General features: G+C 38.7%; 1 protein-coding gene across 4 annotated transcripts in view; it reads right to left on the bottom strand.

Annotated features, from left to right (window-relative positions):
- NHLRC2 (NHL repeat containing 2) overlaps window positions 1–26,924 on the bottom strand; it is a 58,981-nt gene that overhangs the window by 10,120 nt on the left and 21,937 nt on the right. For all 4 annotated transcript variants that reach the window (XM_066239681.1, XM_066239679.1, XM_066239682.1 and 1 more), the window contains exons 5-10: window positions 18,435–18,564; window positions 8,287–8,386; window positions 4,372–4,603; window positions 3,695–3,817; window positions 2,243–2,452; window positions 703–922 (exon numbers count right to left, since the gene is read on the bottom strand). In XM_066239681.1, the coding sequence (XP_066095778.1) occupies window positions 703–922; window positions 2,243–2,452; window positions 3,695–3,817; window positions 4,372–4,603; window positions 8,287–8,386; window positions 18,435–18,564 (1,015 nt within the window). The remainder of the gene's footprint in view (window positions 1–702; window positions 923–2,242; window positions 2,453–3,694; window positions 3,818–4,371; window positions 4,604–8,286; window positions 8,387–18,434; window positions 18,565–26,924) is intronic.

The following is a 26,924-nucleotide window of genomic DNA, read 5'->3' as shown; positions in this document are numbered from 1 at the left end:
AACAACAGTGCCACTCCAAGGACAGTCCGCGGATTGGACTGGTGCCCATCCACAGACTGTGACGAGTTAAGTACAGAAATTGAACGTAAGGTTTAGATACTTTCATAACATCCAAATGTGTAATTGATGGCTTTGAACTTTTTTTTTTTTTTTTAAACAAAATTACTTTTTAGGACTAATAACCCTAGAGCCCAGTTGAGAAGGAGTAGCACAATGGAAAAGACACTAAGCTAAAAACAAGCAGAACTAGGTTTAAATTCCATTTTTTTCGCCTAATTCAATATATGCCCTTGACCACTTACCATAATCAGCATAATAAGCATTTATTATAATTACTTTTTCTCTTTGAGCCATTAGCCTCCTCATAATAGATGGTGCCTTTCACAGCCCTAATATTCGAGGACCTGTCATTCTGTGACTACAGAAGTCTGCCTCATGTGACAGACTAGCCTCGTAGCGAATGGGGGCAATAATGGTTGAGTAATTTTGGGTGAGTTACACTGTTCTTTAATGAAAGAGAAGAATTTTAAAGACTATAGAAAACTGCTAAAGTGGGGTTAGAGCTGAATCTATTCTGTCTCAGGACGTCCCTCAAATCCTGCCCAACTATAGAGCAAAAATATCATGTACAAATGAGAGAAAGTACTAGATTAAATATCAAGAATTTATGGAATATTTGCATTTGCAAGATTATTTTCATACCTTCAGCTGTTAGAAACCAGCAACTGGGTACTCCTTCAGTTAGTTTTGTTCCTGACGGGAGCTCTAACCTTAGCTTGAACTGAAGTGTCTGTCCTGGCGTTGCAGCCACTGGGGAGAGGCTAATGCCTGGAGCTGACTTTGGAAGTTTGGGTCTCATCTTCTGTTTCTCTGCCAGCAATGGGCCATCTACCATAGCATTTCCAGATCCAAAGACAGGGAGCTAGGGAACAAGAAAATTTGTTTATTGAAGCACAGGTACTTTAAAGTAATTGTACAGTGAAAATGTTTTTTTTTTGTGTGTGTGTGTGTGTGGCTTTTTTTTTGTATTTTTCCGAAGCTGGAAACGGGGAGGCAGTCAGACAGACTCCCGTATGCGCCCGACCAGGATCCACCCGGCATGCCCACCAGGGGGTGATGCTCTGCCCCTCTGGGGCGTCACTATGTTGCATCCAGAGCCATTCTAGTGCCTGAGGCAGAGGCCACAGAGCCATCCTCAGTGCCCAAGCCATCTTTGGTCCAATGGAGCCTCGGCTGCTGGAGGGGAAAAGAGAGACAGAGAGAAGGAGAGGGGGAGGGGTGGAGAAGCAGATGGGCGCTTCTCCTGTGTGCCCTGGCCGGGAATCGAACCTGGGACTCCTGCACGCCAGGCCGACGCTCTACCACTGAGCCAACCGGCCAGGGCAAGAAAGTTTATTTTTAGACTTCAGTCTAACATGAGATTCAGAAATACATTTTGCTCTGGTAAAAAGATGAGCAACACTTACAACGAAGCAAGTTATTGTTCAATATATTTATGGACGGCAGAAAATTACAGTAAAACTATCAATTTAAATGTAGTGAATATATTCATCATCTTGTAATTTTCATTGGAAATTATATGGTATCATTCATCTTTTATCAGTGTCAAGAGTAATGACACTAATGATGACAATGTTTTTATTTTAAAACATATCCTAGAAATTCCTAGAATTTTAGAAAAAAAAACCCCAAAACAACTCTTGTGTTCTTCTTCAGGCAAATGGGATGCTCCAAGGCAGCCTAACAATTTTATTAGAGACCATGCCTGTATCTTTAAAAATTGAATAGAACTTATTTTTCTTTCATCTTATTTTCAGTGTCTTGAGAAATGTGGTTTCTAGAACTTCTTTTGAATGGCATTTGGTAATGGATTCACCAGAGGAAAAAAAATTACACCTTAATCTAAGAATCATTAAAAATAAGACTAAACATCCCAACCCCCACAGTATGTGTGGGTAGTGTGTGCCAGTATGTCTACATAGTTAAAATAGATGAATCCTCTTTTTCTTTTCTGAGTTTATCAAATTCTTTCCAACTTCTAGTATCTTTCTCCAACACTCCTGACACAAATGGAATTTTCACTTTAAAAATAATGATATCCTTGAAAGACACTGACTATTCTACCAACATGCTTCACTTTCACCACTAGAGACGAACCAACCAAGAGTGCCTTCAGTGCTGTGAGGATCTCAGAATCACTCGTAAGATGATACCCTAGAACTTATACTTGAAGATTACTTACCACAGAAACCGTTTTTGTTTCTAAATCCATCACTTTAATTTGATGATTATTCGTGTCTGCTACGTATAACAACTGGCCGTTCTCTCCAATACACAAGCCTCCTGGTTCATTAAAGGTTGTTTCAGAAAAACTGGAACTGACAGCATTGCTTGTGTCACCAGTTCCTGCTAATGTTGTACAATTTTTTGTTTTTGGATCCACAACTTTAATCTAAAAAAAAAAAAAAAAAAAAAGATATATCTGAAGCTCAATCTCATGTTTGTGGTATGGAAAAGTACAACCAGAGAATTTCTGCTAGTCATTAGTATCCTTTAAAAAAATCACAGAAAAAGAATAGGAATTTCCGTATTTCCTTGAAAAAGCCAAACACTGAAATTATAGTCTAAGGCAGGGGTCCCCAAACTACGGCTTGCGGGCCACATGCGGCCCCCTGAGGCCATTTATCCAGCCCCTGCCGCACTTCTGGAAGGGGCACCTCTTTCATTGGTGGTCAGTGAGAGGAGCACATTGACCATCTCATTAGCCAAAAGTAGGCCCATAGTTCCCATTGAAATACTGGTCAGTTTGTTGATTTAAATTTACTTGTTCTTTATTTTAATATTGTATTTGTTCCGTTTTTTTTTTTTTTACTTTAAAATAAGATATGTGCAGTGTGCATAGGGATTTGTTCATAATTTTTTTTATAGTCCGGCCCTCCAACGGTCTGAGGGACAGTGAACTGGCCCCCTGTGTAAAAAGTTTGGGGACCCCTGGTCTAAGGGGAGATACTCCATTCCAAGAGCCGAAAACTATGTAAAACCCCCAGTTATAGCTTGTCCTCTAGAAAAGATCTTTGAAGAAATTATGAAATTTCAAAAAATGATTTCAAAAAGTTACTATTTTTTCTCACGACAGGACACAGTTGAACTTTCTTCTCATGAGCATCTAACCTTGGCTGAGGAGTTGCTACTTAAAACAATGATTCTAGCTGCCTCACTGTATTAAATGTCTCATCACAAAATATTAACATTTTCCACTGATTTTAATAAAAAATAGAAATGGCTGTAGTCAATGAAATGCTGCTTTTACTTCTGTTTTAATGAAATTATTTGCAAGCAGGCACTGCAACTATGCAGCAGCTCAAAAACGTTCATTTGTTCAATGACATTAATTTCTGTGCTCCGTGCCTTCTTGTTTTCTGAGTTTGTGGCTGAGCAGTCCTGAGGGCTGCAGCGCACAATGCTGGCTACTGCCGCTGGGAATGTTGATCAGTCCCTTCCCGAGCTAGAATACCACCAGGCCTTCTTTGAAAAGAAAGGGCCAAGAACAGAAAAGGCTTGTACATAGTTGTCAGACTATTGTTCCTCTTTAGTAAGAGTTTAGAGTGGCAATTGTGGGAGGCTCACAGATTTTTCGGCATCTTAAATATCACAGATGGAAAGCAAGGTATTACATAATTCTGTCAAGACTTACCTTGTGGTTATAAGAGTCTGCCACATAAAGTAAATTCCTTTTTTTGTCCCACGTTACTCCAAGCGGGTGCTGAAGCTTTGCACTGACTCCTACTCCATCAATGTCACCAAAAGCAAATAAATTCTTTTTTTTTTTTAGGAAAAGAAAAAAAAAGCATGTATTAAAATTTTTACAGTGTTTTGTTAACATATAAAATGAAGATTAAGAAGGCTGTATATGCTACTCAAATTAAAGGGCAATGATCTGATTTTCTTTAACAGGGCGAGCCTTGGATTCAGACTGGAAAAAACGGCAGAATTCTGAACCTGTACCACTTGTGGAGCTTGGTCGTTTTATGGCCACAGCAGTCACACATCTGCTCAGGAGCAGGTCAAGTCTAACAATCTGCACTCTTCCCACCACCCTGCCAATCATCCAACCTACACTCTCCTCTTCTCTCACTAATCCACTCGTGTCCTTCCTGTCTCCCTGCAGCCTGGGCACACCGATCATCAAGCAGACTCAGCTGACTTTTCTTCGAGGGTTCTGTGTTTCTGTTCCCACTCCCTATCATTTCACTTCTGCATTACCCTACGGCCAGGCCGCGAGCTCTCCCCCCAGGTTTGCAGAACTCCTCACAGCTCGGGAAGCTGCAGGCCTGGGGAGCAGGCAGGCTGCGCGGGAGGGGCCGGCATTACCATGGGATCCCGCTCTCCTCCAACAAGGTGCTTCACGGCTCCGTCCCGCAGAGAGACGGTTCTCACCGCGCTGCTCTCACTGTCGGCCACGAACAGGCAGCTCCAGGGCTCCTCGGCGGCCAAGGACAGGCCCGAGGGCTGCGCGAACCCCGCCTTGTGGGGGTACGCGTTGTTCCGGTTCTCTTCGTTTCCGCTTCCGGCAAAGCGTAGGCAGGTTCCCTTCTTCACCTCGCTGAAGGGACAGGGTCACAGGTGAAGTCAACACTGTTACAGTGTGCCCAATTTAGTTAATAAATGAGTGTAAATGATGAAATCAATGGTGATAAGCACTGTAAAAAAAACCTACTGATCTTGCCCAGTTAGATTGTGAAGTAAGCTTTCATTGCAGTTTTCTAATCATTAGCTCGTCTGCCTACTGTGCAGGGAGGGACCTGTCTAGTTTTCTGATATACAGAAAACGAAACCTATTCTCCATGGCAGATAGGAAATCCTTGGCAAGGGTAGAATGATCAGAATAAAGGTCATATCATTGATGGGATAGAGTTTTCTTTCTCCGAACAGTCAGAGATAGGCATAGCTGGATCCCACCTTAACTTCATGTAATATTCAGTTCTGAAAGGTAATGAAAAAGATCATCTAGCTTTTGAAAACTCAAAGCTTAAATTTCCATTAAAATGTTTTGTTTTCTTGTACATAGTAGAGACTATGAAAAAGAATTGAAAGAATCCTTTTAAAATATAACCAAATCAAGCATTACCCTTTTTAAGAAATGGATATGATTATGCTGCTTTAATCAGTTAGATCCATTTCTTACATACATTAAGGAAATTTCTACTTAAAAGGATTATTGCAATTATTTCTGTTCCTTTTGTAAGGAACAGAAATTGTTATGCCTTGGTTTTTGGGTTTATGCGGGAAGGAAACCTGGTGGTATCTTGTGTTGGGGAAAATGAAGAGACTGACTTAGATGCAAAATAATGAGACTATATGCGTATCACATCCAACTATGGCACAACGTGCAAAAAATCTAAAATGATCACTCTTTGATTGATATGTTCCCAGTTCTCAGGTAGGGAGCAGAGGAGAAGAAATACAGAATGTATAAAATATGGCCGCTTTTTCAAGGTCCTTGGAAAAATAATCTAGTCAGAGAAAAACATGTAATAACAAATATGTCAAGCAAATAAATTAAAAGGTAATTACTATAATGAGTTTTAATCTAAAAAGGAATTCCCCCTTAAGTATATAAGAGAGAAAAAGTGGGGAGGAACAGTAACTTCTAAAATGTTAGGAGTCATTATCAATGAAGATCAATAATAAAGATAAAGCATCCTTAAAATTATAATTCAGGTCAAAAATGATCTGGTTGGACATTTTCCCATTAAATAATGAGAGTAAAGCCAAGCCAAGTAGATAAAATCAGAAATTAAAGAGGAGAAGTAACAACTGATGCCAAAAAAAAAAAAAAAATGCAGGGGATTTTACAAAAATATGAACTATATGCCAACAAATTGGACAATCTGGGTGAAATGAATAAATTCCTAGAAATATACAATCTTCCAAAACTGAATCAGGAAGAATCAGAGAATCTGGACAGATTATAATCAGTTTTGAAGCAGTAATCTAAAAACTCCAGAGACAAAACTCCTAGACCAGACGGCTTCACAAGTAAAGTTTATCAAATATTCAAAGAAGAACTAACACCTCTCCTCCTCCTAAAACTATTCCAAAAAATTCTGGAGGAGGGAAGACTCCCAGGCTCATTTTATGAGGTCAGCATTATCCTAACTCCAAAACCAAATAAAGACACTGCAAAGAAAGAAAACTATAGGCCATTATCCCTGATGAACATAGATGCTAAAATCCTCAGCAAAATATGAGCAAACCGAATCCAGCTGTACATTAAAAAGATCATAGATTATAATCAAGTGGAATTTATTCCGAGGAGGCAAGGTTGGTACAATATCCAGAAATCAATAAATATGATGCACCACATAAACAAAATGAAGGATAAGAATCACATGATCCTATCAATAAATGCAGGAAAAGCTTTTGATAAAATCCAGCACCCATTTATGATAAAAACTCTCAGCAAAGTAGGAACAGAGGGAATACTTCTATGTAATAAAGGCCATCTATGACAAACCCACAGCCAACATCATACTCAAGCAAAAACTATAAGCATTTCCCTTAAGATCAGGAACAAGACAGGCATGTTGGTTTTCCCTACTCTTATTCAACATAATACTGGAAGTCCTAGCCACAACAGTCAGACAAGAAAAAATAAAAGGCATCTAAATTGGAAAGAAGTAAAATTGTCATTGGCACATGACATGATAGTGCATGTAGAAAACCCTAAAGATCATATAAAAACTATTAGCACTGACAAATGGATTTAGTAAAGTAGCAGGATACAAAACAAATATCCACAAATCACATTTTTATACAATAATAGTGAACTATCAGAAAGGGAAACTAAGTAAGCAATCCCATTCACAATTGCTTCAAAAAAATAAAAGACCTAGCGATAAATTTAACCAAGGATGTAAAAGACCTATACTCAGAAAATTATAAGACACTAAAGAAAAAAACCAAAGACATAAATAAGTGGAAGCATATATCATGTTCATTAATAGGAAGAATTACCATTAAAATGTCCAAACTACCCAAAGGAATCTATAGATTCAATGAATTCCTATTAAGATACTAATGGTGTATTTGACAGACTAGAATATTCCAAAAATTTATATGGAACCACAAGAGCAATAAGAACAAAGTTGGAGGAATCACTCTACCTGTTATCAAACTATACTACAAGGCCATAGTAATCAAAACAGCATGGCACTGGCAATAAAAAAATAGATATATAAAATAGAACAGAACAGAGTTCAGAAATAAACCCACATCTTTATGGTCAAATAATATTTGACAAAGAAGGCAAAAACATACAATGAGTAAAGATAGTCTACTACAGTGGTTTTCAACCTTTTTACACTTGGGGACTAGTAAAAAGAGAATGATTTCGGGGATTGCTAAGGTAGAAATCACCCTGAGCATATGTGAATTTGACTAAAATCATTGGGTCTATAATCTTCAAACAACATCAGGGTGGTCAGCTCTTTCGTGGATCAGTCCAGACAGGCAGTTGAAAACACTGGTCTTTTCAATAAGTGGTATTGGGAAAATTGGACAGATTCCTAGTGCAAAAAAATAAAGCTAGACCATCTTTGTACACCATACACAAGAATAAACTCAAAATGGGTTAAAGACTTAAATGTTAAGACTCTAAAGCATAAAAATCCTCGAGGAAAAACAGAGACAGTAAAATCTTGGAGATTTTTCGTAGCAAGAGGGAGCTATAAATAAGGAAACAGAGGTGTAGAAAGTTCCAGTGGCTCTCGGAAGCTCACACAGCCAACGGCAGAGCTGGGACTCACTCTCAGGTCAGACTACAAAACTGGAGCTATTCAACACTATGTTCTACAGTGCCGATATGTGAACTAACGATGGAGAGGTCTGAGCTGTGTGGTAAAAGATGAGTGTCCACCAAACGTTCATAGTCCTCTTCCTGGAAGCTTGCTGAGATTGCCCATTCCAGGTGCCTTGAGTTAAGTGGTCATGAGACTGACTTTGGCTGATGACATGTAAGTAGAATAGACACTTTAAGAGCTAGTGAGCGCCTCACCACCTCTTTCGCTGCCAGGATGACCAGCAGAGCTCAGATGGTGGCTGCTGTCTCGGCCAGCGAACCTATGTGAGTGAGCAAAGAAACAAAGCTGTCTTGAGCCGCCGAGTCTGGGCTGTCTGTTACAGCGGTGTATGTCCCAGAGAAGGTGGAGAAGATGGAGACTGGGAAAGGGAACTCGGCAAACCCCAAGTTGTGCAGCCTACCCACAAAGCGATGTTGCCACTTACTTCTTCTTTGGTAGTCGGCCACAGTCCAATAGGAGTGCCCATATCTGATGAGTCCCTGCCATGGCTATCCACAAAATGTCATTTCTTTGGACCTCTGAACCTTTACAAAAAGAAATAGTAAATATTATATATGTATTTGGTTAATACAAAAACATCAATTGTATGAGAAATTTAAGCTAAGGGAATATAGCAATATGTTTATAAAACATCTAATAGAAAATAAAAATATTATGTTTTAAATTGCTTTTGAAATTTTTCTCTTTTCCTTGTGAAAGATATACTTCTTTAGACTTATAAACTTACCTGTAAATTCACAGAAATCCAAAGAAGTAGTTTTTTCTTTTTTAAAAAAATTGAATTCATTGGGCTACCACTGGTTAACAAAGTTACACAGGTTTCAGGGCAACCTCCAGCACATGTCTGTACACCGCACTGGGCGCTCAGCGCCTCAGTCCAGTCCCCGTCCATCACCATTTACCTCTCCTGACCCCTGCTCCACCTCCGCCCAGCAAGCACTACACCGTTGTTCTGTGTCCACGAGTTCAAAGTGTCTAACAGTGGTATGTCCCTGCATCTCTGGGCAGAATCTTTCAAAACATTTGATTTTTTATTTTATGTGACAAAAGAAATGGGTTGACACATACTTTCCAAAGAAATTGGCAGTCAAATACCTCGCACTAACCACCTGAATTATATACACTTTAGTAACAGGTTCTTTAAACAATTTCTCATGAAAAGACTCTTTTTTAATAGCTTAAGAAATATATACAGGGTAGGCCAAAAGTATAGTAGGTTTACAGTTGCTTGTATGGGAAATAATACAATAAAAAAAGCTCTGTGTTTTGTGTACTCACAACTCTAAACCTTCTTGAGCCCCACCCTTTGTTTCTGCCACAGTATCAGCTTTTCAACTTAGATGCACATCACAACTGCTGTTTAAAATTCAACTCTCTTAATTGGTTAGGAAATATTTTCAAAAAGATACAGCTGACATGCAGAAAGCTAAGAGTACAATATATTACAGTACAGCTGTTTACAAAATCTTTTCCAAAATTTAAAATAGTTGTATAAATTTACAACTTATTACAATGTGACAAGGCTCTATTTCTCAAATTAATTTTATTGTTAAAATATTTAAATATTAATTTGAGATGTAGTCTGAGGTTACTTTTACATATAACTGAGACATTTTAACTAAAATAGTTTGGTCAGACATATGCTCTAAGAAATTATCTTAGTAAGGTTATTTTATTTATATTTTCTTTTTAAATTATTTTTGTTTGGACAGTGAGAGAGTCAGAGAGAGGGACAGAGAGGGATAGACAGACAGATAGGGAAAGAGAAGCATCAATTCTTTGTTGCAGCACCTTAGTTGTTCATTGATTGCTTTCTCATATGTGCCTTGACCATGGGGCTACAGCAGAACGAGTGACCCCTTGCTCAAGCCAGCGACCCTGGGTTCAAGCCAGCAACGTTGGGCTTCAAGTCAGTAACCTTTGGGCTCAAGCAAGCGACCATGGGGTCATATCCATGTTCCCAAGCTCAAGCTGACGACCTCAGGGTTTCAAACCTGGGTCTTCCGAGTCCCAGTCCAATGCTCTATCCACTGCGCCACCACCTGGTCAAGTTATTTATATTTTCTTTAACTTCCAGTAATTTGTATCCAAAAGAAAATTTTCTTCCTTAACCTGTAACTTTAAAATGCCTTTCAATTTAACAACAAAAATGATGATGGCAGTTCTTAATAAATTGTGGTTACTATGTGCCAAGCACTTTACAGAGATGATCACGTAGGTTTCCTCAAAGCCACAGAAGATAGGCAGTACCACTAGCCCTTTGTACAGATGAAGAAACTGAGGGTGAGAGAGGAAAGGTAACTTGCCAAGACCGCAGAGCTACTAAATGAAGGAACTTGACTCAGGCAGTCCAACAGAAAAAACCTATTTCACATGTTGCCTTTTCTCTGTATTCTTAATTGATCTTAATTGATATCCTATAAAATATAAAGGACATTAGTTTATTTCAACTTAATTTTTCATAGTCAAATATTTTTATAAACATAAATTGTATTAAAAGTGACAATGGCATCCATATATTCTGGGGACTCATCCTCTGTTTAATCATTTTAAAACTAGATCAAAGCTTTCATAATTATTTAACTTTTCCTGTTCCATGAGAGGAGAGAGTGGGCAGGTGACTACAAGCCGAGAGAGAGCTCTCCCGGAAACCAGTCATGCTGACACCTTGACCTTGGACATCTAGCCTTCAGAACTGTGAGAAAGGAAATGTGTATTGTTTAAGCCCCGCGGTCTGTGGTCCTTTGTTATAGCAGCCCGGGCTAAGACACTCCCGAGGATAGGTACGACACAAGGAGATTTGCGATAAAACACTTATTTAGCATCAAATGAGGGTCCTGAATTGTACAATAAAAAAAAGCAGCAAAAAGTATGAAGATTAGCAATAAAACTGTAATTATGAGATGTTAACAGGCTTCTAAAGCCTCTACATCAGCGGTTCTCATCCTGTGGGTCGTGACATACATATTTTATTTCCGATGGCTTTAGGCGACCCCTGTGTTTTGGTCGTTCGACCCCCGCCGGGGTCGTGACCCACAGGTTGAGAACCGCTGTTCTACACTGACAAGAAGAGCGTGATGGAATATACGTGACAGACCCGTCGGGTCTCCGTTACCCAGTTCTCTGAACAGGCCAGTCTCGTGCCAGTCTAGTCCAACCAGGGTCTACTATTGTATATGAAGGCGGAGCTTCATAGTAAGAAAGCATTTCTGCAAAAGCCTAAGGAATGAGAAAACGTGGCCAGGCTGTGTCTGGTCAGGATTCAGGTGTTTGGGATTCTCCACAGCAACTGATGAGGATGGTGGTGACGATGAACAAAAATGACAACCATCCAGAACACCAGCTCTGTTTAAAGTGCTGAGATAATAAACACTTTGAGTTGTTTCCTTTAACAGTTTAGTGTTTCCATCCAACCTTAGAAAGTCTACTATAATCTCTATTATATAAAGAAAGTGACATTCAAAGAAGTTGAATAATTCATTGAAATTCACACAGTTAAACCTGGAATAATGATCGATTAGCAAGTCTGGTTACAGACTGTCAATGTTCTCACCAGAATGAAGGAATACAGAAGTGAGCCGATGCTCCTCTGGCCAATTCTTGCTTTTGGCCTGATCGCCTCCCTCCCCTCGGCCTCTGCCCCACGGATTTAACTCCGGCTTCAAGTACCCAAGTGCACCACCGTGTGTGACCGGAAACAGCGACTTGCCCAGTGTACCACAGCTTTCTGCTCCAGGGCCACTCCTGCCCTCTCGCCCTACATCCTCCGGCTGAATCATCTTTTACCAGTATTTTTTCCAGCCCCTTGACTTTCCATTTTTGGTTTGGTTCAGCTTATCAACATCTCTTTATAACCTCTATGATGAGACTTCATTCTTATAGCAAACGGTGGTAATAACAAACATATATATTAAACATTTCTATGTGCCAAGCACTGTTCTGAGTGCTTATATATAGTCTCATAGCCTTTGAGATAGGTACTATTTGCATTTTCCATTGAGGGGAAGAAGTTGAGACATAAGGAGTCTAAGTAACTTGTCCAAAGTCAAAGTCACACAGCTACTAAAATGTGAAACGAGTTAGAACCAAGCAGTCTGGCTCCAGAGTCTGTGCCCACAACCACCACGCTCTCTGTCTTTTGGGAAGTTTTCACCCTGCCTGCTCATTTCACTGAGGGCTGAAGTTCGTTCTCACAAATAAAATAAGTTAAAAAAAAAAAAAAGAAAGAAAACAAGGTAGTCTGGCATTTATAATGTCTGTCAAACTAACAAGAGTCATATGAATAATTTATGCTGCTCATCCTGGATTTTAAAATCAAAACACATAGTTTTATCACTATGGGTATTAGTTTTGTTCCTTCTAACAAGAATGCGACAATCACGAATATTTCAATTTTAAGAGTACACTTAGTACCACTGACTTTCAACGGCCACAGATTAAAAACAGGGTAATGCCCAAAGCTAAAACGGGTTTGAGATTATTTTAAAGGTAAAACCCCCTCACGATTATCAATAAGGATTAGTAAAATAGTTTTGGAAAACAGGAATAAAATCAAATGAAATATGAAAATGAAAAATATACCTACAATCCAGCTTTTGCTTAAAAATATTGTTATTTTAAGCAACTAGGATCAAAATAGAGTTTACTGACTAGAACTCTCCTAACAGCATCTGTGAAATCATCCATTTCTCCCGTCTCTAACCCTCCTACGAAGCAAAGCCTTAAGCCACGAGAAAAGAGCAGTGAAGCCCAGGATTCCCTGGGCACAGGAAAAGACCAACTCGAGGACTGGAAGAGGGATAGAAAAACAACCTCTACCTCTGGGGGAGAGCAGGCAATTGTCTTTGGCTGAAGACTCCATACTGACACCAAACAGAGGTTCTCCACTGCAGGTGGAAAAGCAGGAAAATCTTCAAAACCACTCACAGATCCAAGGCTGAGTTTAGCTCCAGAGAGAGACAGACAAAACAGGGACAATGGAAAAGCTCCCCGCCCCCTTCCATGGACCCCAGGCACCCAAGGCCTCCCCGAGACTGAGGCTGATCAGAACAGAGAACCCTCCCTCAGTTAGCTCCAGTGCAGTGCCACCTAGTACAGAACGATCAACGGCAGCAGGGTATCCCTCATGCAGCTGCAAGAGCGCAGAGAGAGCCACTCTGGTTCAGCCGACAGGGTGACTGAACGCCAAGGTGGAGTGCTGACCCTGCAGAAAACCCTCCCGCCTCCAGTTCCTGTGCTTAGGCAGGACCAGCCCCCAGCTAGAGCAATTCAAAAGCTATGGTGGACTGGCAGAATTCACAGCAGTTCTAAAACTCAGAGCCAGCCCAACTTCTGACCACACTGACTCACTGCCCATAATAACTGCATCAATACTATTGATCTTGGCTTCTATAGTCCACACAGGACAACTGAAATTTAAAACTGAAAAGACAAACATAAAGTAAGCAAAAACAAAACAAAAAACCCCCACCCAAACAAAACAATACACACACAAAAGCAAAAGCCTTCATCAAAACTAAACAAAAAAAACACAACTTTTTTTTCAAGAGACAAAGCAGCCAACAGAAACAGATTCAGAGATGACCTGCAAGCTGGGCTAACAGCATGGACTCTGAAATCACTGTGCTTTACTATGTGAAAGGCGCTACAGCAGGGGGCAGGAACCTACGGCTCGCAAGCCAGATATGGCTCTTTTGATGGCTGCATCTGGCTTGCAGACAAATCTTTAATAAAAAAAAATAATGTTAAAAATATAAAATATTCTCATGTATTACAATCCATTCATTTCCTACCGCTCATGTTCATGGTTGCAGTTGGCTGAAGCCAATCACAGCTGTCCTCCGGGACAACATCAAATTTTTATTGGATAATGCGTATTGTACACAGGTCGTTGTATGGCTCTCACGGAATTACATTTTAAAATATGTGGCGTTCATGGCTCTCTCAGGCAAAAAGGTTCCCGACCCCTGCACTAGAGGAAAAGGCTGCCAACACTAAGTAGGTGAAGAATTTCAGAAGACAGATGGACTCCAAGAAATAGTAAAATGGAAATGCAATTTAAAAAATCAGATGAAATAGTTTCATTAGTTGATTAGAATTGAGGAAATAATGATCCTAAAAATAAAACAATAAATATTATCCACATTGAAACACAAAGAGGGAGAAAAGGAGTAAACTAAAAAGAATACAATATGTAAAAAGGGTTGGATATATAATATCAACATCTAACATATGAATAACTGAAATCCCAGAAAGAGAAGAAAGCAGAGACAAAATATTTGAAGAGATAACCGGTGAAATTTTTTTTCACAGATAATGAAGGAAGGACATCAAATCAGAGACTCAAGAATTCTAGGCAGGATAACCTCCTAGACATATCAGTCAAACTGCTAAAACCAGAGAAAAATCTTGAAGGTAGCCAGAAAAAAACACACACACTTTATAAACAAAGAAACTAGAAAAAGAAATCAGAGCTCTTATTTAATACTATATGTTATAAGACAACAGAATGACATCCTTAAAGTATCAAAGAAAAAAAGAAAGTCAATCCAGACATATATGGAGTAAAAAGATCTTCCAAAAATGAAGGCTGAAATACTTTTCCAGACATCTCCCTCCCCTCTCCCTGAAAAAAGGGCCAAGAGAAATCCCTGCCAGGAGCCATCTGCTACAGGAAAGCTCTTCAGGCAGAAGCAATAGTATTCAAGAAAGACACTTGGGACTCTTAAGAAAACAGCCACTTGGGCAGTTGCTTATAAAATTACACATCTATCATAAGACCCTGCAATTGCATTCCTAAGCATTTTTCCAAGAGAAATAAATACTTATGTCCACATAAAAACTTGTATACATGTTTATAGAGGCTTTAATCATAATTGTCATAAACTAGAGGCACTGGAAATGTTTATCAACTGATGAATTAATCTATAAATTGTGGTACAGCCAAACAATGAAATACTTCTCAACAATAATAAAGAAGCAACTATTGATACATGCAACAACAGGGATGACTCTCAAAAGCATTATGCTAAATAAAACCAACCAGACATAAAAGACTATACTGAAGAACAAGAAATACATTGTTGCCAGTGGCTGGATACAGTGGTGGAGGGATGGCAGGGGGAAGTTTTTTCGGGTGATTGGAAAGAGTCTACATCTTGAATGCAGTAATTGTTATAAAACTGAATATGTATGTCAAAATCCATATAACTTATACCTAACAAGGTTGAATGTTACTTTCTGTAAATTATACTTCATTAACCTAACTTTTAAAAAATCTAAAAAAGCCTTATAAATACCTAGTCAATGTGATATGATAGCATAAGAATCTTTCCTCAAATTTTAGAAATAGGAATACTACAACTCCTTTTAATTTAATAAAATAAAAATATACCACATTGTATAAAATTTATTCATCAAAACAATCCTGCATCGTCTGTTACTTTTAGAAGATTAATGTTTTTGTGGTATTTTATAGCGTATTAACTGAACTTCTTATGCAAGCACATAAGTACCAGCACTGTAAATTATAAGATTAACATACTAAATAATTGAATTTCAATCATAAAACACTGTGTAAGGACAGCTAAACTTCTATCTAGGGAAAATACTGGTTAGAAGGCCAAGGAAGGTTAATGGGATTTGGGCACATTATCCTTTCTATAAATGATTCAAAATCAGGGAAAGTCTACTTGGGAGACTAGCAGGGACTTGGAACTTTTTTTTTCCTTCTTTTTCCAAGTGAGAGAAGGGGAAATTGAGAGACAGACTTCTGCATGTGCCCCGATCAGGATCTACTCAGTGACCCCCATTTGGAGTCATGCTTGCTACTGAGTTATTTTTAGCACCTGAGGCTGTGGTTCCAAGGAGCCATCCTCAGTGCCCAGGGCCCACTCCCTGGAACCAATCGAGCCATGGCTGCAGGGGGGGGGGGGGGGGACAGGAAGAGAGGAGGGGAGAGGGTGGGGAAGCAGATGGTTGCTTTTGTGTGCCCACAGAGGGAATCAAACCCAGGACATCCACATGTCGGGCCTACGCTCTACCATTGAGCCAACTGGCCAGGGCCAAATGAATGTGATTTTATGTATTATTTTTTAATGAATGCCATGTTGCCAAAATATTATTTTAGTAAAAACAATTTTAAGGAGAGCAAACATTCTATGATCCAGTTGCCCCATACTCCAACAATACATTAATTCAAGATAAATTTTAGAGTAACTTTAATTAATGCTCTTAAAATTATTTTTGAGTAACATCATTTTGAAACTCTGACGAGAATCTGACCGATTCCCCCAAAACTTGACAAGAATTTCTGGGAAGTTTAAGTACCTAATAAAGCCTAACCGTGAATGCCTTGGGTATATAACTGAAGGTTAAAAACTCTTGGGCTAGAGTGGCCATTGTGATTATAGGTCCTTCATACAGGGCTTGAAACCTTCACTCTCAGCCAGCATTCTGAAAGGCACTGAGCTTAAGTGCATTCAAGATTACTCCTCCACTTGCCAGGGGACTGAAGTGAAGCTATTTTCAGCTCTAAGTGAAATGAAGAGCGACATGCTTACAATGATCTTTTTGAGCTAAGTAAGGTAGGACTCACTTTCTTTACTGAAAATTGAGCTTAATAATGACACAGCCTGAGATAGCATGTCACTCCAGCTGACTAAGGGAGTACCTGTCAATAGAACCAAGATTTTCCTTGGAAAGAAATTTGAATGCATTCTCAATACAAGACCAACAACCAAAAATTCCACGCTATAGTATCAATATATGATTGAAAAACTTGTAGCCTTGAAAAATATTAAAGCATTTCTTGGCCATTAAATGAATCCAGCTTAGTATAGCATCCAGTAAAGTAGATCCCGTTTATAAGTAGTGTAAATTCTGATTTATGTAGCAGATTGAACTACTGGCCTCGAGTCTTGACTCCTTTGCAGTAATACTACATGCCCACACCCCTGACATGCGTCCTGTAGGCAAGGTGCTTATCCCTGCCCCGGATCTCTGAGCTGAGTTATGTGACTTGCTTTAACAACAGTAGGTAAGAAGACAACGACAGCAAAGGCTTAATATGTGTAACAGGGCTTACTCTTGTGGTTCTACCTTTTGCCAAAAGACTAAGTTCAGGAAGCTGCTGGTCCAAGGAGGAGGAGAATTAAAAGGAGCAGAAGTGCACCCAAAAAACGCCCTGGAACCAAGCCCAGGCTCTGCCTTGATCAGCTGAACCTCAATCCCATGTTAGTGAGAAATAAAGATTCGGGTTTGTGTGGGTTTGGGGATGATTTCTTATGAAGCAGTACTGTGGCAGTTACTGACAGATATAGTCAATACAGGCGTAAATTGCAAAATGAAAAAATCAATGACTGTATTCTCTCTGGACTGGTAGCTACGATATAAATTACTGGGGCTCACACACTAAGGGCAGACTTTTTTTCCTTGGGGAAGGGTAACAGTACACCAAAGTAACAATTCTCATCCCACTTTGACTATTTTACTGATAGGTAAGTTTCAGGCTATTTTTTCATCTATAAGATTTATGTTGAGTATCTCAGTGGCAGGAAGACAGGAGTGTTAAGTTCTAGTGGGGATGAGTATTTTTAACCCTGAAATTATTTAGAACTGCTGGTGTTTGGTGAGTTGTAGTTAAAGAACTTATGCAAAATACCCAAGTTATATATATTTAGCACAGGTAATACCAAAAGTTCATTTGGTTATTTTATAAATATTAAAAACTTTATAAAAAGTTAATCACAATGAAAAAATTAAGGTCTTTGAAGTGTAAGAAAATTGGCATCAAAATAGAAAATTATCTCAAATGTAAAGCCATTCAACTAAATAGTTGCTTATTCACTTTATAAATATATTAAGACCACGCAAACTATTTAGGCTCACATTTCATTTTCAATGTATTCTACTAACTTACTTTATTCATTACTCTGGATTTAGACATGTAGATAATAATCTCAGCATCATTGAGGGCCAATGAAAAATAAAAGTAATTATGCTTCTGGATCATCTTATAGTCAATTAATATAGGTAATAAAGACTGTCAAGATAATATCAATCTCATTCATTAATATCTACATAATTCAGTAAGGTCAAGTTTTTAATTGCTCAAAAGAATATATCATGTTTCAATATAAATTTTAATAATCACAAGAAAGCAACTGTTGTTTTTTTTTCAAACTAGAATAAAAAGGATATTGCTAAATGGTATAGTTCATGAATAACCTTTTGGAGTTCTGAAACTATAATCCTCCTAATTTAAGAATATTCAGAACTACATTAATTGGAAGCTTCAGCTAAGATGAGATTCTTTCATTTAGAGTAATACATAGTCTACCTTGTGTATAAAACATGTAATGGTAAACATGTTATACATAACAATAAATACTGTCTTATATATATTATTACTGGCTTTGTATTTACTCAATTAACAAATCCCAAACCACAAGCATAAAAATATAAAATTACTAGCAACAGATACAATCCAAACAAATATGCTCAGAAAAATTTTAAAATCTTACATTTACTAAGCTAAAGTTTACTTATATTTCATATTAAAAGCTTACATACCTGATGACCCCAAAACGACATCCCATGGGGAACTAATGGGCTGTCGCTCTCCCTCGGCCCCGCCTTCTTTGTCTGTGCCTTGAATCCCAATGCCAGCCACGGTGCTCACCATCTCAGCTTCCAGGTCAATCTATAGAAATCAATACATGCTTTAGGCAACGCATGCTTATTTTAGTCTTCTTTTGGTACAGGAAGATTGTCAACAGAACATATAGAAAGTAGTTGCGACACAAATACTGTTTCTTAAAAAAAAAAAAAAAGCTTAACCCTTTGAGTAGTGAGTTTTTTTCATGCTCACTGACCCCCAGGAGTGAGTTGTTTGTTTTTTTTTTTTTTAATGAAATTAGTTCCAGTTCCAGTTTTATTAACTTAAAATCATGTTTGTTTGATAAGCAATTTATGGAAACATGAAGAACATACATTTGCCTTTAATGTTGCCTTAGACATGTACGATCGTACTCTGGATGGTCAGGAGGATGTACATGAACGCCTGTACAACTCAAAGGGTTAAAAAAGGCTGATCAAGTAGAAGGTGATCTTGTTATTCAAAAGCTCACTCCTTTTCTTTTACAGGAAACTGAGGCACTGATCATTATGTAACTTTCCTGTGAACCCACAGGCAATAAGCTGGGGGAAGGGTCTCAGGAAATAAAACCAGAGTATTTTTTTCCCGTGGAATGTGTTAAGCTTTTCAGTATATGCACTGAGGCAATACACAGAGTGTAGCAGAGCTAGAACTGCCTGTGTTCAAATCCCAGATCCTCAACTTACTACCTGTGGGCTCTTGGGCATGTTACACAATGATCTGTGCCTCGGTTTCCTGTCAAAATGAAAGTCTCAGTCATTATGAGGATGAATGGATGAGTGACACCTGGATCAATACCAAGCACATAGGAATCTCTCTGACACATGTCAATTATTAGCCAAACATAATTGAAATACATTTAATTTTAAGAAACACTAGTTTTTCTAGATTTTTCTTTAAAGTTGCACATTCTTTTAAAATATTTTATAGTTAAGATGAGACCAACACCAGTTCTGGTAGCAGCGTAATGAGGGAGGGGATCAGAGGACCGTGAGGGGATGGAGGGATTACCATCTGTGAATATAACGTTTCCTACAACTAAAAAAATGAGAAGGCAACCCAATAAAAAATGCGTCAAAGATTTGAACAGACATTTTTTAAAAGATGTAAGAAAAACCTGTGGTCATTTATATTTCTTTTTTTATATTTCCTTTTAACTCAGGGTGTTGATCTGAGTTTAAAAGAAATATAAATTACAACAAGGAAATCCACTTTAAATCCACTAGAATGGTTAACATGCAAGAGTGACGGTAGGTTGGCAAGCATGTGCAGCAACTGGAACGCCCATACACTGTTGGAGGATAGAGTAATAGCTGGGTAAAATATGTAATAAAGCAATTAAGTGAAATGTTGATAATAGATGGTGTGTGTATGGATCTTTGCTGCAAAATTCTTAACTTTTTTTTATGTTTGTGGATCTATAAATTAAGAAAGTATCATAGTCTTGATTAGAGTAACATTATAATAAGTCTTGAAATCAGGTCCTGTAAGTCTTTTAACATTTTCAAGATTATTTTAGATGTAATATATCCTTTGTTTTGCATCTCCATGTAAATTTTGGAACTGTCCACTTCTCAATATCCACAAAAATGCCTGCTAGAGTTTTGACAGGGATTGCACTGAGTCTAAAGATCAATTTGGAGAGAACTGACATCCTAATATTGAACCTTTCAATCCAATAATGGATTAATTTTTCTCGACAATATTTCATAGTTTGAAATACAAGTCTTGCATGTATTTTACTGAAGTATTTTGTTGCTACTGTAACTAGAATTTTAAAATTTTCATTTCCAATTGACTGTTAGTAGTATATAAAAACAGTTGTTTTTTGGGGTTTTTTTTTTTTTGTATTTTTCTGAAGCTGGAAACGGGGAGAGACAGTCAGACAGACTCCCGCATGCGCCCGACCGAGATCCACCTGGCACGCCCACCAGGGGGCGATGCTCTGCCCATCCGGGGTGTCGCTCTGTTGTGACCAGAGCCACTCTAGCGCCTGGGGCAGAGGCCAAGGAGCCATCTCCAGCACCCGGGCCATCTTTTTGCTCCAATGGAGCCTCGGCTACGGGAGGGGAAGAGAGAGACAGAGAGGAAGGAGGGGGAATGGAGAAGCAGATGGGCGCTTCTCCTGTGTGCCCTGGCCGGGAATCGAACCCGGGACTTCTGCATGCCAGGCCAACGCTCTACCACTGAGCCAACCGGCCAGGGCCAGTTGATTTTTTTATATTGACTTTTTATTTTGAAACCTTCCAAAATTCTCTCATTAACTCAAGTAGCTTTTTCATAGATTTTGTAGAATTTTCTATATATATGACATGGCATTGGCATTGGCAAATAGACAATTTTTCCTTTGTAGGCTTTATGCCTTTTATTTCTCTTGTTGCCTTGCCCCAATGGCTAGCATTTCCAGTATAATGTTTACTAGGCCTGGTGAGAGTGGGGACCCTGGCCTTGTTCCCAGTCTTGGAGGAGAGCATTCAGTATTCTGCATCAAGTGTAGCTATAGGCATTTTGTAGATGCCCTTTATCACAGCCACAATGTTCTCATGTTCTTTTCAAGTTTACTGATTTCATCATGAAAGGGTTATTATATTGTTTTACAATGTTTTTCTGAATACAGATTGTAACCATATGGTTACTGTCTTTTATTCCTTTCCTACAGTGAATTACACTGATTTATTTTAGCACTATCCTCTTGCATTATTTTTTAATTAATTTATTCATTTTAGAGGAGAGAGAGAGAGAGAGAGAGAGAGAAGGGAGGAAGGATCAGGAGGCATCAACTCCCATATGTGCCTTAACTGGGCAAGCCCAGGGTTTTGAACCAGTGACTTCAGCGTTCCAGGTCAACACTTGATCCACTGTGCCACCACAGGTCAGGCTCTCTTGCATTATTTTTAATGGCATCTTCATAATCTTTTGAAATTGTAAAGAAAGTTATTAATGGAACATTATCTATACTTTTAGTAAACTCAATCTGCAAAAATACAATAGGCAGCTAGGGATAGGCCCTTGAAATAATCCTGACTTAAGAAATGTGTCATAGAAATTGACACAACAATCAAAGAATTTCTCTCGCAAAAAGCTCCATGTCCAAGTGGTGCTACTGGGTGTTTCAGAGAATGTTCAAACCATTAATTCCTATGTTAGACAAGTTATTCCAAAATTAAAAAAAAAATAATAAAAAACTAACTAGAGCATTGGATGAAATTAGTGTTAACTTGATTCCAAAACCAAGTTACAACAGTACCAAAAAATGTAGGGCCATTTAATTATAAACATGTTTTGAAATGTAAAGTATAATTTTGGATAATCAAATCCAACCTAACTTATAAAAAATTCATCATTAAGCCCTGGCTGGTTGGCTCAGTGGTAGAGCGTCAGCCTGGCGTGCAGGAGTCCCAGGTTTGATTCCCGGCCGTGGCACACAGGAGAAGCAGCCATCTGCTTCTCCACCCCCCCCCTCCTTCCTCTCTGTCTCTCTCTTCCCCTCCCACAGCCAAGGCTCCATTGGAACAAAGTTGGCCCGGGCGCTGAGGATGGCTCCATGGCCTCTGCCTCAGGCGCTAGAATGGCCCTGGTTGCAACAGAGCAACGCCCCAGATGAGCAGAGCATCGCCTCCTGGTGGGCGTGCCAGGTGGATCCTGGTCGGGCACATGCAGGAGTCTGACTGCCTCCTCGTTTCCAACTTCAGAAAAATACAAAAAAAAAAAAAAAAAATCATTATTAGGTAAGGTTTATCCCAGGAAAAAAAGATGGTTTAACATTAAAAAAAAAAAAAAATCTGTTAATATAAATTCATCATATCAATATACTTAGGGCAAAACATTTATACAATTATTTCAATAGATACAGAAAATATATTTCATAGAATTATATAATAAAATAATTCTTTTTTGTGTGTGACAGAGACAGAGAGAGAGACAGAGAGGGCCAGACAGGGATGGACAAGAAGGGAGAGAGATGAGAAGCATCAACTCATAGTTGCAGCACCTTAGTTGTTCACTGATTGCTTTCTCATATGTGCCTTGACGGGGGGGGGGGGGGGGGGGGGGTGGAATGCAGCAGAGCGAGTGACCCCTTGCTCAAGCCCGTGACCTTGGGCTCAAGCCAGAGACCATGGGGTCATGTCTATGATCCCACACTCAAGCCAGCAACCCCGCGCTCAAGCTGGTGAGCCCGCACTCAAGCCGGGGACCTTGAGGTTTTGAACCTGGGTCCTCTGCATTCCAGTCTGATGCTCTATCCACTGCACCACTGTCTGGTCAGGCATAAAATAATTCTTACTAACTAGGAATATAAAGAAAGTTTAACTTCATAAATATATTTTTCAAAGCTCCAGAAAATGTTAAACTTTTGATAAAACTGACATGTATTTTCTTTAAGATTATAAGCATGACAAAATACCCACTATCATTGCTAATGCTTTAAAGAAACTGAGGTTCTCTCCAGCAATATAATAAAACAAGAAGCTTATAAATAAGAAAATATAAACCTACCACTTGTTTTTTTGCAGGAAACATTATTTATATGAAACAAACAGAAGTTTTTGCAGCAATGTATAAGCTGATCCCAAAATTCATGGGGAATTTTAAGGAGCCAGAACAGCCAAAACAATGTTGAAAAGGAAGACTGTGGGAAGACTCACATTTAACTGCTTCGAAGCTTACTAAAGGTGACAACAATCAAAACACTGTGGTATAGATCAATGGGACAGATTTGAAAGTTCAGATATAAAACCACGCACGTATGAATAACTGATTTTCTACAAGTTGTCATGATTAGTTAATGGAGTAGGAAGTCTCCTCAATAAATGATTCTGGGAGAATTGGCTATCCACATGTAAAATTATGAATTGTATCCATAATTCACACCATATACAAAAATCAACTCAAAATAGATCAAAGACCTAACTGTAAGAGTCAGACCTATAAAAATTAGAAAAAAACATGAGTAAATTTCTCTGACTTAGTATTTAGCAATAGATTCTTACATGTGAAACCAAAAGCATAAGCAATGAAAGAAAAAACAATAAATTAGGAATCATCAAAGTTTAAAACTTCTGTACATCAAAAACATGATTAAGTAAGTGAAAAGGCAAAAGTCTGTAAAAAAGTATTTGACAATCACATTTGGTAAGGTGTTTGTATTCAGAATATATAAAAGACTCTTACGACTCAATAGTAAAAAACACAAATAACCCAATTTAAAAATTGGCAAAGAATCTAAATAGATACTTCTCACAGGAAAATATGCAAGTGGTTCATAAAGCATAGAAAAAGATGCTTGACATCATTACCCATTAGGAAAGTCCATATAAAAAATTACAATGAAAGGTCACTTCACATGATTAGAATTTTCTAAAAAATAAAAAATTTACAAGTAATGGTGAAGCTATGAAGAAATTAGAATCTATATCTATCTATATATGTAGACATGTAGAATGGTGCTACAATTGTGGAAAACAATTTAGCAGTTTCTCAAAAAGTTAAAACAGGGCCCTGGCCGGTTGGCTCAGCGGTAGAGCGTCGGCCTAGCGTGCGGAGGACCCGGGTTCGATTCCCAGCCAGGGCACACAGGAGAAGCGCCCATTTGCTTTTCCACCCCTCCGCCGCGCCTTCCTCTCTGTCTCTCTCTTCCCCTCCCGCAGCCAAGGCTCCATTGGAGCAAAGATGGCCCGGGCGCTGGGGATGGCTCTGTGGCCTCTGCCTCAGACGCTAGAGTGGCTCTGGTCGCAACATGGCGACACCCAGGATGGGCAGAGCATCGCCCCCTGGTGGGCAGAGCGTTGCCCCATGGTGGGCGTGCGGGGTGGATCCCGGTCGGGCGCATGCGGGAGTCTGTCTGACTGTCCCTCCCTGTTCCCAGCTTCAGAAAAATGCAAAAAAAAAAAAAAAAAAGTTAAAACATAAAATATAAAACACATGAATCAATTCAAATACTTAAGTACTGACTCCCCCCAAAAAACAACCCCCCCCAAATGTATGTCCACACAAAACTCGTATGTGACCCATGTATTCACAATAGCCAAAAACTCTAAATACCTTAAATGCCCATCAACTGGTGAATGGACAGACATAAGGTGGCACCTCCACATATCCACACAAGGAACGCTACTTAGCAATGCAAAGGGGTAAACCACTGATATGTTACATCACGGATGAACCTCAGAAACATGATGGAGAATAAAAGAAGCCAGACACAGGAGACCACGTATTGTTTTACTCTATTTATATGAAGTGTTGAAGAGACTTTCTGTCTCTACAAAGATCACTGCTGTGGGTAGAAATGGGGATTAACTGTAATGGGCATGAAGGCTGTTACTGGGAGAATGAAAATGTTCTAAAAATGATTTATGGTTATGGTTGCACAACTTATTAAATTTACTAAAAATTACTGAATTATATACTTGGACTTTAAAGCTATGTAAAATATATCACAGTCAAGTTGTTTAAAAAACAAGTACACAAAACACTACTTGTTTTATAAGGTCATATACAAATAAAAAGGTATGAATTAAACATCGGAATGACTGCCTGCAGATATGTTTATGCAGGGGGAACGGCAGTGGGGATGAAGAGGAATTTATAAATTAATAAATAAATTATCCTAAACCAGAGGCTGGTCCGCATGAAACAACATAAGCTACAAATGTCAGATTATGATCAGCCCTTCGTAAATGAGGTCTTAAAAGTAAAATAGAATTTTTAAAAAAATTTTTTTTTAACTTTTTTATTTTTCTGAAGCTGGAAACGGGGAAAGACAGTCAGACAGACTCTCGCATGCGCCCGACCGGGATCCACCCGGCACGCCCACCAGGGGCGACGCTCTGCCCCTCCGGAGCGTCACTCTGCCACGACCAGAGCCACTCTAGCGCCTGGGGCAGAGGCCAAGGAGCCATCCCCAGCCCCCGGGCCACCTTTGCTCCAATGGAGCCTTGGCTGCGGGAGGGGAAGAGAGAGACAGAGAGGAAGGAGGGGGGGTGGAGAAGCAAATGGGCGCCTCTCCTATGTGCCCTGGCCGGGAATCGAACCCGGGTCCCCCCGCACGCCAGGCCGACGCTCTACCGCTGAGCCAACCGGCCAGGGCCAAAATAGAATATTTTTAAGAAGGAAAACAATAATTCCACTATACTTCCTATTTTTGCGGACACTAAGTCATACAATATAAAAATAATTTTGGGTATGCTATATTTGTGATTATGCTACTTAAAAAATATTTGAAATGCAGTCAATATTTCAAAACCCAGTATGTTCTAAAGCAAGAGAAATAACTTACACTTTAAAAAGGACAAGTACTCCCTGAATATCATAGGGTACACTACTTCAATAACCTCTTAAGATATCTAAGCTACTATAAATTTAAAAAAGCTTACAACCCCAAAGATTATGATAAATAAATATTGACCTTTAAGAACTTAGTAACCACAGAAAACCACTTTTATCCCCCAAAAGTATATACCATGAAATCATTAGTCCTATGAAAAGTTCTGCCTAAAAAGTGGCCCTTCCTTGGTCAGTAAGTTTAGAAATACTGCATACATATCCCCTAGCAATGTATTAAGAATACATTATCATTGTCGTGTTGAGAATCTAAGAAGACAATCTTCAAGACTAAGAAAACTAAATCTGCTTTAATTTATAAACCCACAGAATCCTTTTTCATGTAACACCTTTTCATATTAAGAGAAATATACACGTTAGAAAATGCTTCACTAAAAAGCAGATGTTCATTCAACAAATACCTACTGAACACTGGTCCAGATCCGGTTCTATACATGTTTTTTTTTCCCATTATATGTATATATATTTGATAATAATACTGTCAAATAAACAGACATAAATATCAATAGAGAAACAGCCAGAAAAGCAATGAAGCATCTGAAACAGTATGTTTAGCAGGATGGGTTAGATAAATTTAGTTACTTATTTCCTAAAAAAACAGCAACTTAAAGGCCACTGGATTATAGCCAAAATATTCATCAATAAGGAATGCTTGAATAACTACGCAGTTCTACAATAGATATGATGCAATCATATCATCCATGTGACCAATAAAAAATAAAAAGTTGAAACCCAGATTGCAGAAGATTATGTAAGTACAGTAGGATTATATCATTTTTTAAAAAAAGGATTGTCTAGCCTTTTACTATAAATTTTCTTGTATGTGAGTAGAAAGTTTCTGAAAAGACACATTTTAATAATGGTTGGTTACCTCCAGGGAGCTGGAGCATGATCAGGGCATGTTTTTTTTACCTTCACGTATTAATTTTTTAAAAACAAAATCATGCATTACTTTTATTATGAGATAAAACAAATTTAAAGACAATTAACTGCTAAGTATTTACAGGCAAACCAGAGTTGCTGAAGGGAAGCAGGAAGTGGTATGAAAATTTAACTGAAAAAGG

Source organism: Saccopteryx bilineata, chromosome 7 (genome assembly GCF_036850765.1).
Source record: "Saccopteryx bilineata isolate mSacBil1 chromosome 7, mSacBil1_pri_phased_curated, whole genome shotgun sequence".
NCBI classification, from domain to species: Eukaryota; Metazoa; Chordata; class Mammalia; order Chiroptera; family Emballonuridae; genus Saccopteryx; species Saccopteryx bilineata.
This window is presented reverse-complemented; position numbering and strand designations above follow the sequence as displayed.